This window comes from Hyla sarda, chromosome 4 (assembly GCF_029499605.1).
Source record: "Hyla sarda isolate aHylSar1 chromosome 4, aHylSar1.hap1, whole genome shotgun sequence".
Lineage (NCBI taxonomy): Eukaryota > Metazoa > Chordata > Amphibia > Anura > Hylidae > Hyla > Hyla sarda.
The window spans coordinates 390,791,631-390,805,806 of record NC_079192.1 but is presented as its reverse complement, the minus strand read 5'-3'; the positions used below and the strand labels follow the sequence as shown (position 1 = coordinate 390,805,806).

Below are 14,176 nucleotides of genomic sequence, written 5' to 3'. Positions count from 1 at the left end.
ATTCCAGAACACAGAGACAAGATCTGTTTTTTTTAGCTTTTATATACACCCAGTAGTATAACGGGAGATCAGAGTTAAAGGGGTATTCCTGGTTTCTACATCTTATCCCCTATACAAAGGATAGGGGATAAGATGTATGATGGCAGGAACCACACCACTGGTGACCCTCTCGATCATGGTGCAGCCCCCAGCATTCTGTGCCGGGCGCTGCCTCTGATATAGGGATGTCAAGGCCATGCCCCCTAGTGATGTCATACCACGCCCCCTCCATTTATGTCTATGTTGAGAGGGGGCGTGGCATGAAGTCACTAAGGGGCCTGGCAATGATGTTACATCCCCCTCTCGAAGGCAGCGCCCTAGGGGCCGCACAGAGATCGGGGTTCCCAGAGGCAGGACCCCTGCGATCACACATCTTATCCCCTATCCTTTGGAGAGGGGATAAGATGTATAATCCCGGAATACCCCTTTAAATGGAGTCAGAGAGAACATGTCTTACTAGCTGCTTCCCCTCTGAGGAATAGGCCTAGTCAGGCCATTGTAACCCAGGACACATTGAGGTCAAGTGCTTCTGCCAAAGAGAAAAACTGTCCAAAAAGATTACTTTCTTAAGGCATAACCTCCTTGAGACAACCAGGTAAATTTACACACCACCTCAGGGAAGCAACAGCGAGAAACATTAAATAATCAGTAATAATAAGGACTAGTGACACACTGTAACAGCAGCACTTCTTTTGTACATGTGCAACCCTTTCAAACCCATCACAATGGGGAGGTATTGGAGGTTTTTGCAATCTCCCAGTAAAGACTCGTAGCAACTCCTCCTTGTTTCCCTGTGTCTGGTATCACCTACCCCATCTTGGGGATCACAACTTCCACCAACCAGATACAGTACCTGGACGCCCCAGGGGAACCCGCCCCATACTACCACCTTAATGCTGGCCCTTCATTGATAATTATGTGGAAAGTCTAAAGAGTGCAGATGGGCTCCAAAAAACCCTCAAGGCACTGGTGACATAACCGTGTTTCTAGTGCTGAGATGAGAACTACAAGAACCAGCAGACCCTGCACATAACCCCAAGGCTGTCACACATGTGATATTGTAAAGTGACAATGTTACACATGTAGGTGGTAGTTCGACCAAAAATACATTTACCTGTCCAGACTACCTCTACTGGAATCCTAGAGAAGAAAGAATGATTTAGGCAGCACCAGCTGCAGGCACAGGATGCCCGAAATGTCTCCGGGGGGTAGAATCATCAGTGTGGACGGGCCCAACAGGTGTTGTTCAGGATTAGGAAAAAGTACCTGCTTTCTCTTAGAAACAATGGCAGACACAACCTATGGACAGGTGCGACACAGCTTTTGGAAGAAAGCAAATATTGTTTTCTAAGGAAATGTGACAAGAAAAATCTCTTTTTGGAGCAAAAAAAAACAGAGTTATGTGCACACTATGTAATTTGAGGCAGTTCCACGCAGATTTTAATGGAGATTCTGCCTTCATGCAATCAAAGACTCATTGATTCCAGTGGAAAGTTCTGATGAGGATTGGCACTGTCAGAATCAAAAACTTTTGTTGTACATCTTGTAGAAATGATGGGTTATAAAGGAGACCACTAGGGGTCCCCATACCATCCAGAACATAATCATGTCCGGCTGTAGCATCATTTTTTTCCCAGCTGAAGCACAGGCAGGGACATAGTCTATGAAATAAGGGCAGGACTAGCACTGCTCTGTGCTCACTCCAATCCTATCAGACTACAGCATGAAAACAGAGAGGAGGGGGTTATAGAGAAGCTGGCAGTGACTAGATAAAGAGACGCAGCACAGAACAGCAGACTCAGGGATTAAGTGAATGCATGGTGAGTGAGGGTGGGCTCAGTTAGTGGTTCCCCCGGACATGTCCCTTTCTGAGCAGTGGATGTTAGAATAAGTGAGTAGCAGAACAAAAGGGATGTGAGAGCCAAATATAGAAGCTAGGCACATAAAAAAGACATGTAAAGCACCTACATGACCTAGGCATAACTTTGTCTCCCTGATTCTGCATACTGGCTTTTTTATATCCACTTATCTGTAAGGTGGGCCCCCAGAATCAGCTCTACCAGTGAGCCTTAGTAACCTCGGTCTTATACTTATTCCTCCTGACTACTTTTATTGACTCACTGAGATACCTCCCGACATACGGAAATTAAAATCTGTAGCCATTATGTAGTCTGCATATTGGGTTATATGGCTGCGAGTATTATCTCTTTTCTTGGATCTGGGACCAATATAGAAAAGTTACTTAAATGATATAGTAAACTAAAAAGCTCATACTAAACAATTTTTAAAACTTGCTCTTGAAAGATTATTAAATTACAATTTGGCAGGGCGTGGCTTGGCGGTTGAGATGAGCGGTCGCACGCTGTGAGTGCTCCCGCTTAGAACCTGCATTTAACTTATCCTGAGGTGAATCCTGGAGTCCCTGACCCCACAGACTCGGCTGAGGACCCGCATTATGGCCTCTAAACAAGACCCGACGAGAAACAGGGATCGACCGGCCGTGGAAAAGCTCCGGGACTATGCCCGCGCTGTCAGGCAAGATGGCGCCGCTCAGGCCGGGGCGCGTGTTCTACCAGCGGCTGAGGAGGAAGGAGAGGCTCCACATCGTGAAGAGGGAGCAGATTCTACTGACCTTACCCTTCGAGAGGTGAGCGATACCCTCCTGATGGCGATCCAGACATGCCGCACTTCTCTCACCGGAAAGCTTGAAGAGGTCAGGGTGGACGTGGGCCTCCTACGGCAGGACTTTCAGACCCTGAGGGAGCGGGTGACGGAGACTGAGACGCGCATCTCCACCTTGGAAGACACGGTACAGCCTCTACCCTCTTCACTCCGCGAGGTCCGGGAGCAGCTGGATCTGGCCCGTCAGAAGAATGATGACCTCGAGAACCGGCTGCGCCGGAATAACATTAGAGTGATCGGTCTTCCTGAGCGGGCGGAGGGTCAGAACCCGGGGGCCTATGTGGAGTCCTGGATCAAAGAGCTTTTTCCGGATGCCCCATTCTCAGCTGCTTACGCCGTGGAGAGAGCACACCGAGTACCATCTAAGCCTCCGATCCCCGGTGCACCTCCTCGTCCTCTATTGGCGAGGTTTCTCAACTGCAATGATCGGGACTTAATCCTCCGCTCTGCCCGGCGGCTGCCGGAGATCATAGTGCAGAACGCAAAGGTGTCCATTTTCCCGGACTTCTCCTCTGATCTTCAACGCAAGAGGGCCTCGTTTACTTCTATCAAGGCGCGGCTGAGAGAGAGAGGGGTACCATATTCCATGGCATACCCTGCCCGGTTGAGAATCGTGGATGGGGACCGGGCGATTTTCTTCACTTCCCCGCAGGATGCGGATGACTGGCTACGGCGCCAACGTTGATCCGGATCCTGTAGGTGACCCCGAATTACGTGGGGAGATGGAGATGCTGGTACAGGACCTCCTGCCGTCTCCCTCTCCTTACCTCTACCCCCCTGTATGGCCCCGGTCTCCTGGACCCCTCTGCGGAGCTCAAGGTACTGTGCTTCCTCTTCCCCCCTCCCCGGGAGCCTAGTCTCCCCAGACCCTCCACTCTCCACATGCACCTAGTGCCTCCCTGATGATCCCAGGCCTTACCTCTCCCTTCCCTCGCCCCCATCCTGTTGCTTACTTTGGACTGCTGTGTGCCCTGATTCAGGACTGATCCTCTGGGACTGCATGAGGGCCCTACCCTGACCCTCTGAAGGGATTCACTCTGTCCCTCTCCAGTCTACCTTCCACGTCACCCTGTCCCTTTTTCCTGGGTTGGTCCATTTTTTTTTCATTTTTCCCCCCCCCCCTTTTTTTTTTTTTTTATTATTTTTACTTTTTGAGTCACGGACTTGGAGGACGTCGGCCGCAGGACTACCAGTATGCGATCTTTATCAGGTCTCCTTCCCCCCTCCCTGATGTGCCATCTTTTCCCTCCCCCTTCCCATTCTCCCTTCCTAACCAACAACCCCCCCCCCCCCCCCCCATTTTAGTGCCTTAGGCCTTTTGTTCCTCGCCTACCTGGACTGTCCCTTGCTGTGTGACTCCTGTTTACTGGGGTTATTTAAATTTTTTTTTTTGTTTTTTTTTAATTTTTAATTTTTCCATTTGTGGGGGGGTAGGGGTGGCGGGTGGACAATCTCTTGAGGAGGGGATGGGATTTACTGTTGATCATATGAGTTTCTCCTGTTCTATTTCCTCTCTCTCTCTCCTGCTTCCCCTATCCCTCTCTCCTTCGTAGGACCCTCCCTCCACCCCCTGTTCTTCCCCCTCCCGTCCCCCCTCTCTCTCCTTCCTCTCTCCTTCCTCTCTCCTTCCCTTTCTCTTCCTCCTTTTCCCCTTCCCCCCCCCCCCCCCCTCGTTTTTTTCTTTTTCTTTTCTTTTCTTTCTTCCTGTATTCTCCTCCACTTCTTCTCTCGGGTCCCAGTTGGACTACTATTCTCCTACTGATTGTTGAACATACTCAGGGTTCTCCACTGTTAGCATGTATGAGCAGGTTCTCCCCACTAGATGGAGCTGTTGCTCCACTGATGCTTATGCAACACTGGTATAAATATGTTTACTGTTTGATTTATTTACTGTTCCCCTACTTAGTTTGGGGTTTCATTTTGCCTCCAAGATACCTACCCGCGAGGTCGCCTATTAGTAGGGTTTTGTGTCTAGCCACTTCAGTACTATGGTCTATATATGGTCCCGCGCATCCCTGTCAGTATTTCTCACCCCGGCTGGGGCATGTATGTCTTCTCTGTCTTTACCTCTCCCCCTGCTGTTTTATGTGTTGTCTCTTCTTATGGCTGATATTAAGATAATGTCATGGAATGTTAGAGGAGCACGCACCCCGCGCAAGCGCACTATGATATTCTCCCATATTAGGAAGTATCAGCCTCATATTGTGGCACTGCAGGAGACACATCTTACTCCAGATAGAGCTGGTCAGTTTTCTAAACCCTGGGTCCAATGGTCCTTGCACTCCTATCACACGTCCTTCTCAAGGGGGGTTTCCCTACTGGTTAGTCGGAGAGTGAGGTGGGACCCGGTTACAGTACATAAGGATTCACAGGGTCGTTTTATCTTTGTATACGCATTTTTAAATAATGTGCCTTTTGTCTTCTTATTCATATACAACCCCCCTCCCGCCTCTATGGATATACTCCATAAGGCGGTTACATTCGCAGCTAGTTATCCCTCTGCCCGTGTCCTCTGTATGGGGGACTTCAACATGGTACCGAATCCGTCCCTAGATCGTCATAGCCCCAGGGGGATCCCGGCGGGAGTTGGGGGTGGCCCTTTATCGCTGTTTCTGGAGGAGGTTGGATGGGTGGACATTTTTAGGGCCAGGTACCCTCAGGCTAGGCAATACTCTTGTCACACTCTGGGCAGAAATGCGCTGTCCAGGATTGACCTTGCATGTGGCAACCCGCTCCTTCTTCCCCAAGTTTCTGCGGTTTCCTATGAACCGCGGGCTATATCAGACCATTCCCCCCTAATGCTTGATGTCTCCATGGTAGATCCTGGTTCACCGCGGAGGTGGAAAATCCACCCTTTCTGGCTGGAACAGATAGGCCCCTGCGACCGTATTCCGGACCAGCTTCGAGTCTTTCTTGAGGCTAATTCCCCTGGGAGTTCCCCCACCCTGGTATGGGAGACACTGAAAGCGTATTTGAGGGGGTGTTTGCGCTCCACTATCTCCTTTCTCAAAAAGTCAGCGTCTAGGCGGGAGGAGGAGCTGGCTGGACGATGTGCGGAGTTGGAGGCCCGATACGTTGCGGACTCATCCGAGGCTAATAAGGTTGAATGGCTGTGTGCGGGGCGGCAATATATGTTGCACCTCTCAGAGAAGGCCAATAGAAAGCTGTTTTTCACAAAACAATTCTTCTTTGAACATGGCAATCAATCTAGTAAGCTGTTAGCACATATAGTCAGGCAGAACTCTTCTGCCCCTGCGATTCTTAAGATAGTGGCCTCGGATGGGTCCGAGCTGTTGGGGGTTGCGGACATTGCGCGTTGCTTTGCCACATATTACTCTAATCTTTATTCTTCACAGGTGCAATATGGTGCTGAGGAGCTGGACACCTACCTGGACGGTATTGACTTTCCGGTACTATCGGATAGTGATCGGATGATGTTGGAGGCCCCCCTCTCCTTACTGGAGATACAGGATGCTATGGGGGACATGACTAAGGGTAAATCTCCGGGCCCTGATGGCCTTCCACTGGAGATTTACTTGCGGTATTCCGACATGCTCCTTCCTTCCCTGCTTGCAATGTTTGAACGGGCATTTGAGGATGGTATTCTACCAGCCTCTATGTATGAGGCAACCATAGTTGTCCTCCTAAAACCTGATAAAAATCCTGTGGAGTGCGGTTCTTACAGACCCATTTCACTGCTGAATCTGGATTATAAGGTGCTTACGAAAGTTTTAGCTAACCGATTGAACAAGGTAATCCTATCCATAATTCACCCAGATCAATCCGGCTTTATGCCTGGCAAATCCACATCCGATAACATCCGTAGGGTACAGGCGGCTGTCCAGGTGGGTAACGCTCTGGGGGGAGATTGGGCTTTGGCGTCGCTGGACGCCGCCAAGGCCTTTGATTCCGTGGAATGGGGTTATTTGCAGGCTACCCTTGTTAAATTTGGTTTTGGTCCTAATTTTAGAAAATGGGTGTCCCTCCTGTACAGATGCCCGCAGGCCCAGATCCTGGTGAATGGTGTGTGTTCCTCCCCATTTGCTCTCGGCCGGGGCACACGTCAGGGGTGTCCCTTGTCCCCGCTTCTGTTTGCGGTGGCAGTGGAGCCCCTCGCCCTCCGCATTCGGCAGGATCCTGGCTTCCGAGGTATGTCTACGGGGGGCCGGGAGGAGCGCATAGGCCTCTATGCCGATGATATGGTGTTATTCCTCTCTGACCCTACATTGATGCTACCTTATGTCATGACACTCATGGACCGATTTGGGTATTTCTCTGGTCTACTCATCAACTGGACTAAGTCTGCAGTGATGCCGCTTCTGTCTAGGGATTGGCCCCCGGTAATGAATGGCCTCCCGGTGGTTTCCTCATTTAAGTATTTGGGGGTGCACATTCACAGAGATCCTTTGCTTGACCTGTCCGCCAACATACTCACTCTACTTCCTTATGTTAAAGCGAAGTTCCGGGTGTGGACCACGCTCCCATTGTCGGTCGCTGGCCGAATCAATCTTATTAAACTCATTGTCTTACCTAAGTGCCTTTATGCGCTGGAGCATGCCTCAGTGCCTGTACCTAGACACTTCTTTGATTCTCTTCACTCCCTTCTTTCACCATTTATTTGGGGCCCCAATAGACCTAAAATTCGGCTAACCACGTTACAACGCCCCAAGTTGGCGGCGGGAATGTCACTCCCTGATTTTTATTTATATTATTTGGCCGGTCAACTTCGGTATATCAGGCACTGGATCTCTGGGGTTGTGGTGCCGGACTCCGAACAGTCCCTAGCTAGGTCTGTCCCGACGATGTCCCTTAGGATGCTGCTAGATAGTCCTGTCCTGGGTGGTAGAGCTTATCTCCAACTTCATAAGCTGGCTATAAAGGTGTGGCGGGCTGTTAAGGGGATATATGGATATACTGACATCGCTGAGGATACCCCTCTATGGCATAATCCTCAACTTCCTCAAGTGAGCGATGCTCTGGACCCAGTCTTCTGGCAGAACGCGGGGGTGCTCACCTTGGGGCATGTTTATCGTGACAATGTGCTCTGTTCATTTGATCAGTTGCAATCCAGTCATGCTCTTCCCAGAAACAGTTTTTTTAAATACCTCCAGCTCCGACACGCCCTGAATGCCCAGTTCCCCATTGGGAGCCCATTGATATCGGCGTTTCCCCTTATCGGGGTTCTGAAGTCACAGGGTCCCAGGGGGCTGGTGTCCATCCTGTACACGCACCTTATTCAGGCCAAGAACTCCCGCACTCCAGTACCGGCGGTCCGGCATTGGGAATCCCATATCCCTAATTTGACTAAGGATGTATGGGAGGACATTTTTTCCTCCCACATGTTAGTGTCCCCGGCGGCGAATAATAAATTGATCCAATTGAACATTATACACTATAGTTATATCACTCCTTTAAGGCTCAATAGAATGGGTCGTTCAGACTCCGATGCTTGTCATCGTTGTAGCGCTGCCAGGGCAGACTTTTGGCATTTGATTTGGGCCTGCCCATATATCGCAGCTTTCTGGCATGCAGTGCTCACTTTTTTGGCTACTCTAGCCCAACCTTCCCTATCTCTTGATCCTTTGATCTGCCTTTTTGGTATCTTAGATGAAGAGATATGGACACATCACGTACGTACGTTTTTGCGGGAAACTCTGTTCTTGGCCAGGAAGGCTATTGCTCTTAAATGGATGGACCCCGGCTCTCCTACCCTGACTCAATGGAAGGCTATGGTAAATGCTACATTGCCTTTCTCACACATAGTGTACAAAAATAGGAAGTGCCCGGGTAAATTTTATTCAGTGTGGGGTGGTTGGTGTTCCTCTCCCTTGACTCAATGCTCGTATTCTGTGACTCCCTCTGGGACAGTGTAAGATACATTGATGCTATGCTTGCTCTCTGTGGTATCTACTAACCTTCGGTTCTCTTTTTGTGTACGTTTGTCGATTCTCTTTCTACCTCTTTGGATGCGTGGGTGCCTTTCGGGATTATTTATCATGGGTTATTTGATGGTACCGCTAACTAGTGATAATATTGGTGCTCCTCGCGGGATGGTATACGATTGCTAATTTTGGCGAATGTTCGCCTTCATGTTCTATATTGTTTTCAGTCTCCCTACCTCAGTTGGGTAGTGTTTTATGACTTCGACGTTTACCATGTGATGTAACCTGGAGTATCCTGTCGCTTACATTCTGTAAATTGATGTATGGTCTCATGACCCTTTTCTATGTACTGTGGATATGCTTCATGTTCACTTTAATGGGCCTGTGGTCTACAGTTATTTACTTTTCAATAAAACGAATTTAAAAAAAAATTACAATTTGGCTTCATGATACTTACAGAGGGAGACAGCTCTCCATTAGACATACGGGCCTCGCTCAGACGCCTCTCTTGTTCTAGTTCTTCATTGGCTTGTGTCATGGCACCAGATAGCCAGGTGTCTACATCCACCCCCACCTGGCGCAGCAGCTCTACGCGAGCGTCGGCTTTTACCTTGCTGACCTAAAATATTAAAAAATAAATAAAATAAAAAAACTGATGTAGACTACATGAAAACAACAGCAGCTTTGGGCTAGTTCCCATTCTTACCATGATCCATCAAAGGGAACTCCGTTGGAAGAGCGGGAGTTGAGCAAAAAAAAATACCGTACTAATATTTTTTTCTTTGCTCAACTCCTGTAAAATACCGGACACCCGACAGATCCCATTTAAGTCAACAGGATCCGTAGGGACCCAGTGGTGTCAGTTGTGCTCTGACCCTTTCAGGGTCCGTTCGGTGCAAAAAATGGCAGTGTGAACCCAGCTTTAGCAAAGGTAAATTACTGTACTTTTCTAGAGGTATAGAATACTAAGGTTTATAGTCTAGAAAAGGATTCAAAACTATATCTATATCTCCTCTTTTGCATCCATCTTTGGTGCTCCAAGCATGCTCGGTCAACCATAGATCACCACATCAGTCCTCAGATTATATCAGATTAACCGTAGACAATGCAAAGAAGGAAAATTCATAGAGCACTCATCACAAGACATTTTCAGCTACATTTCTTTATTCACAGTGGGGGAGATATATCAAGGGATTTAAGCAGCTTTTTATGCTTACAAAAGTCGCACGTGTGCCTAAGCAATTTTTGGTGCAACTTTTGTGGGTAAGCAAAAAATACCAATCTTCAATTTTCAGTTTTTACTTTGCAGTGGTCCAGGAATTATCATTGCGAAAGTCGCACGTAAGCAAATAAAAGTCGTAAACCCCATCAAAAAGTGTAAGCAAGGTCAGACCTGGCTTACAGACTTGCCTATGACGGCATTTTCAAAAAGTCGCACGTGAGACTTTTGGTGCGACTTTTTGCACAGCTCCGATCCCTGGCACCCACTCACATCTACCACCTGCCTGCAAGATGTTTGGACTACAACTCTCAGCATATCCTCATGGTAAGGACATGCTGGGAATTGTAGTTGTGCGGCACTGGGGGAGTGTGTTAGATGGGCGGGCAGATGACAAGCTTGTCACCCACCCGTGCCGCACGAGTTGTAGTCATGCAGTGGGGGCAGGTGACAAGCTTGTCACCCACTTGCACATCTCCCCCAGCCTTCCTGCATGACTACAACTCCCACTATGTCCTTACAGTAAGGGCATCATGGGAGTTAAGGTCATGCGGTGCAAGCGGGAAATGTGCTGGTGGGTTACAATAAATGTACTAACCTATTTTCCTTGTTTGATTTCCTTTTCATTTAAGATCCGTGTATCCTGTGGACTAGGACGATGACCAGTGTTTTTTTTTTATGTAAATAAAATGGTTAACGAGGGAGTGTTTTTTGGAATAAAAGTTTTTCAAACATGATTTATTTTTATTTTTTATAATTTACTTTACAGGGAAACCATCTTCTAGACAGAATCCATTACTAAGCCAGGGCTTAGCGTTAGCACCAAAAACAGCTAACGCTAACCCCTGATTATTAGCCCAGGATTCACCACCACAGGGGTACCGGGAAGAGCCGCTACTAACAGGCCCAGAGCGTCAAAAATGGCGCTCCTTTTTGGTTTGTTAATGTGTGTTTTGTTAAAAATAAAACAAAAACCTTAATAAAACTTTCTGATTAAAAAAATATATTTATGGTGCTCCTGGGCCTAGGTGGTAATAGGCAGGCGTTATTTAGGCTGGGGAAGGCCAGTAACAATGGTCCTAACCCACCCTGGTAACGTCAGGCTGTTGCTTCCTGGTTGGTATTTGGCTGAAAATGAAAATATGGGGAGCCCTATGCATTTTTTTTACCATAAATATTTAAATAATAAAAGAAAAAAGCATAGGTTTCCCTGTATTTTTATTCTCAGCCAAATACCAACCAAGCAGCAACAGCCTGACATTACCAGGGTGGGCGAGGACCATTGTTACTGGCCCTGCCCAGCCTAAAAAATGCCAACCTGTTACCACCTAGGCACAGGAGTGCCATTTTTGACGCTCCGGGCCTGTTGGTACCGACTCTTCCCGGCACCCCTGTGGTGTTGGCTACTAGAGTAATAATTGGGGGTTAGCACTAGCTGTTTTTGGGGCTAACACTAAGCCCTGGCTTAGTAATGGACTCAGTCTATAAGATGGCTTCCACTACTAAGCCTGTCAAGTAAATACAAATTAAAAATAAAACACATTTAAAAAACTTTTATTCCCAAAAAATACTCCCCCACAAGCCCTTGTTACAAAATGTTGTTAATATTAAACAAAAGAAATGCTGGTCAACGTAGTCCACCAAATCTGAAGTAGCCCACAGGATAGATTGATCTAAAATGAAAAGAAAAAACAAAAAATGGATTAGTACATTTAGGGGGGAAAAAGTGGTAAAAAAATAAATTTAATACATACACATACATTGTTTTTGCTTATGTGTGCTAAGAAAATGGTATTCAAAAGTGATTTATTAGTGTTTGCTTATGTGAGCCAAATGTATCAACCCCCTGTGATAGTATGATAAATGTGTCATACATAAGCAAAACTAAAACAAAAAAAATGCCTACAGAACTTGCTTACCAAAGCAACGATGATAGATGTCCCCGAATGTGTTTTTACAGATCCAATAGGGAGATTAGTACAGGGGAGCGATGGTGAGGAGGCCCCTGTGAATACTCTTCGCTCCCCAACCCCACCACTTTCCATCTTTCCTCTGTACAAACCTCCATATTGTAACTGTATGAACATATTAGCCCGGATTAATCAAATGTGTGAGAAAAAAATAGAGAGATTTTCCCACAGCAACCATTCCCAGCTCAGTTAGCCAAATAGAAAATAACAGAAAAAAAGATGCGGGGCACTCTCTGGTGTAGAATTTTTGGATATCTAGAAGGAGGAAGCGAAGAGACCCACCCCATCTATCCTGTTGTACGGACCTTCAGAAGATGTGCAATGGGATAGGCATAACTCTATGGTAGACTTAGGGTATGGGTGGTGTCACGATCACACCCTATCGGTCCAGCCAAGACATTAGAGAGAGTGTGATGGTGCAAGGGTTAAGGCCACCAGACCTCTGGGTATCCACTACTAGTCCCAGCAAGTCACCAAATTAACCCTTAGATAAACGTGTTTCCACCAGAGCTGCCTTCAGAAAGGTGAGCTCATATAGTTAGAGATCAAAGACCAGAGCTGATTAATTAAACATTTAATCTGATAAAGGTATCACAGTGCTATATATACATAAAAATACAGAAACAAATGACATACAGGTACAAAAATATATAAAAGAGTTTTGCAAGGCAAGTTCAGAAAACAAAAGATGAAGTTCTTACAGCATGAAACTCCATTCCCCCCCCCCTCCCCTCTGATCCCACCAGGTGGGGCATCTCTCTTCCTGACCCCTTATCTGTTTGATTATATGATGGGACCAGAGTGGGATCAGAGTACCAAACAGCCAGACCCCCAATAAAATGCAATACACAAACCCACAGTCTGAATGACCTCTCACCCCCAGGTCTTAGTTTATACACAGATACAATAAAAACACATGTAGGATTTTAATAATCAGGCCTTGGGCCTGACAGGTGGGTACAGCCTGCTGCGCGATGCCCCTCTATCCACATCCCCAGGAGGGAGTGAAAATGAATCATCAAAGGATTCAAACAAAATTACTGGGTTTGTATCGAGCTCTGCCGTGTAAATCGTTGCATTTATACTTCAAAATGCCATTGGGTACACAGGACAATTTTTTATTTGATCATAGGTGTATATACTACAGGACAACACATTTCAGCGCAATGTCGCGCATTCCTTAGGTCCACAATAAATAAGTTAGCAGTGTCCTGACGGGGCTTCCTGTGTAGAGGTATGCCTTGCCCCAAAATCGGTCTGTGTACCTGATGGAATTTAGAAGTTTTTCTGCAACGATTGACACAGCAGCACTCAATACAAACCCTGTAATTTTGTTTGAATCTTTCGAAGCCCAGTTAATGATCTCTGGTAAAGTGAAAACTGAGCTGTGATTGGTTCTTGTGGGAAAATCACTCTAATTTTTCTCTCAAACAGTTGGATAAATCTGGGCCATTGTGATTAACCCCTTAAGGACCCGGGGTTTTTCAGTTTTTGCATTTTCACTTTTTCATCATCCCCCTTCTAAAAATCATAACCCTTTCAATTTTGCACCTAAAATTCCATATTATGGCTTCTTTTTTGCACCACCAATTCTACTTTGCAGGAATATTAGTCATTTTAGCAAAATATCCACGGCGAAATGGAAAAAAAATTCACTGTGCAACAAAGTTGAAGAAAAAATGCCATTTTGTAACTTTTGGGGGCTTCCGTTTCTACGAAGTCCATTTTTTGATAAAAATTACATCTTATCTTTATTCTGTAGTTCCATACAGTTAAAATGATACCCTACTTATATGGGTTTGATTTTGCCGTACTTCTGAAAAAAAATCATAACTACATGCAGGAAATTTTATTCGTTTAAAATGGTCATCTTCTGACCCGTATAACTTTTTTATTTTTCCGCGTACGGGCCGATATGAGGGCTCATTTTTTGCGCCGTGTTCTGAAGTTTTTATCGTACCATTTTTATATTGAAGAGAAATATTTATAACGGTGCCGTAAAACTTAGCATTTAATTGTATAGCTAGATAAAATTCACCACAATATTTGTGCAATATAATGATACTATCACCAAATCATAATTAAAGAAAATTAATATATGTATCCTATTTATGATGATCGCCTGGTATGTTTAAGCGAACCATTCACAATACATATCTGATTGCATTAGGTATGCGTAAAGATAACCCCAAATACACCCGACGCGTTTCTGCCTGGTTAGGTTTACTCATTATCACATATATAACCAGGCTTCCTCAGGGGTAACACAACACTCAAAGGGTTAATTAAACACTCAAAAGGGTTAATAATCCATATATAGAAAGTAATATGAATGGTCACAGCCTTTAATGACCAAAATTATTAAAGCACAACACTGCAGCTCT

General features: G+C 46.1%; 1 protein-coding gene across 9 annotated transcripts in view; it reads right to left on the bottom strand.

Moving 5' to 3' along the window:
* The window catches only part of FCHSD1 (FCH and double SH3 domains 1), a 148,747-nt gene that overhangs the window by 25,642 nt on the left and 108,929 nt on the right, over nt 1–14,176 (bottom strand). For all 9 annotated transcript variants that reach the window (XR_008843171.1, XM_056517075.1, XM_056517073.1 and 6 more), the window contains one exon: nt 9,061–9,222. Coding sequence is in view for 8 of the 9 variants with exons in the window: in XM_056517075.1 (XP_056373050.1) it covers nt 9,061–9,222 (162 nt within the window). In the remaining variant the exon portion in view is untranslated. The remainder of the gene's footprint in view (nt 1–9,060; nt 9,223–14,176) is intronic.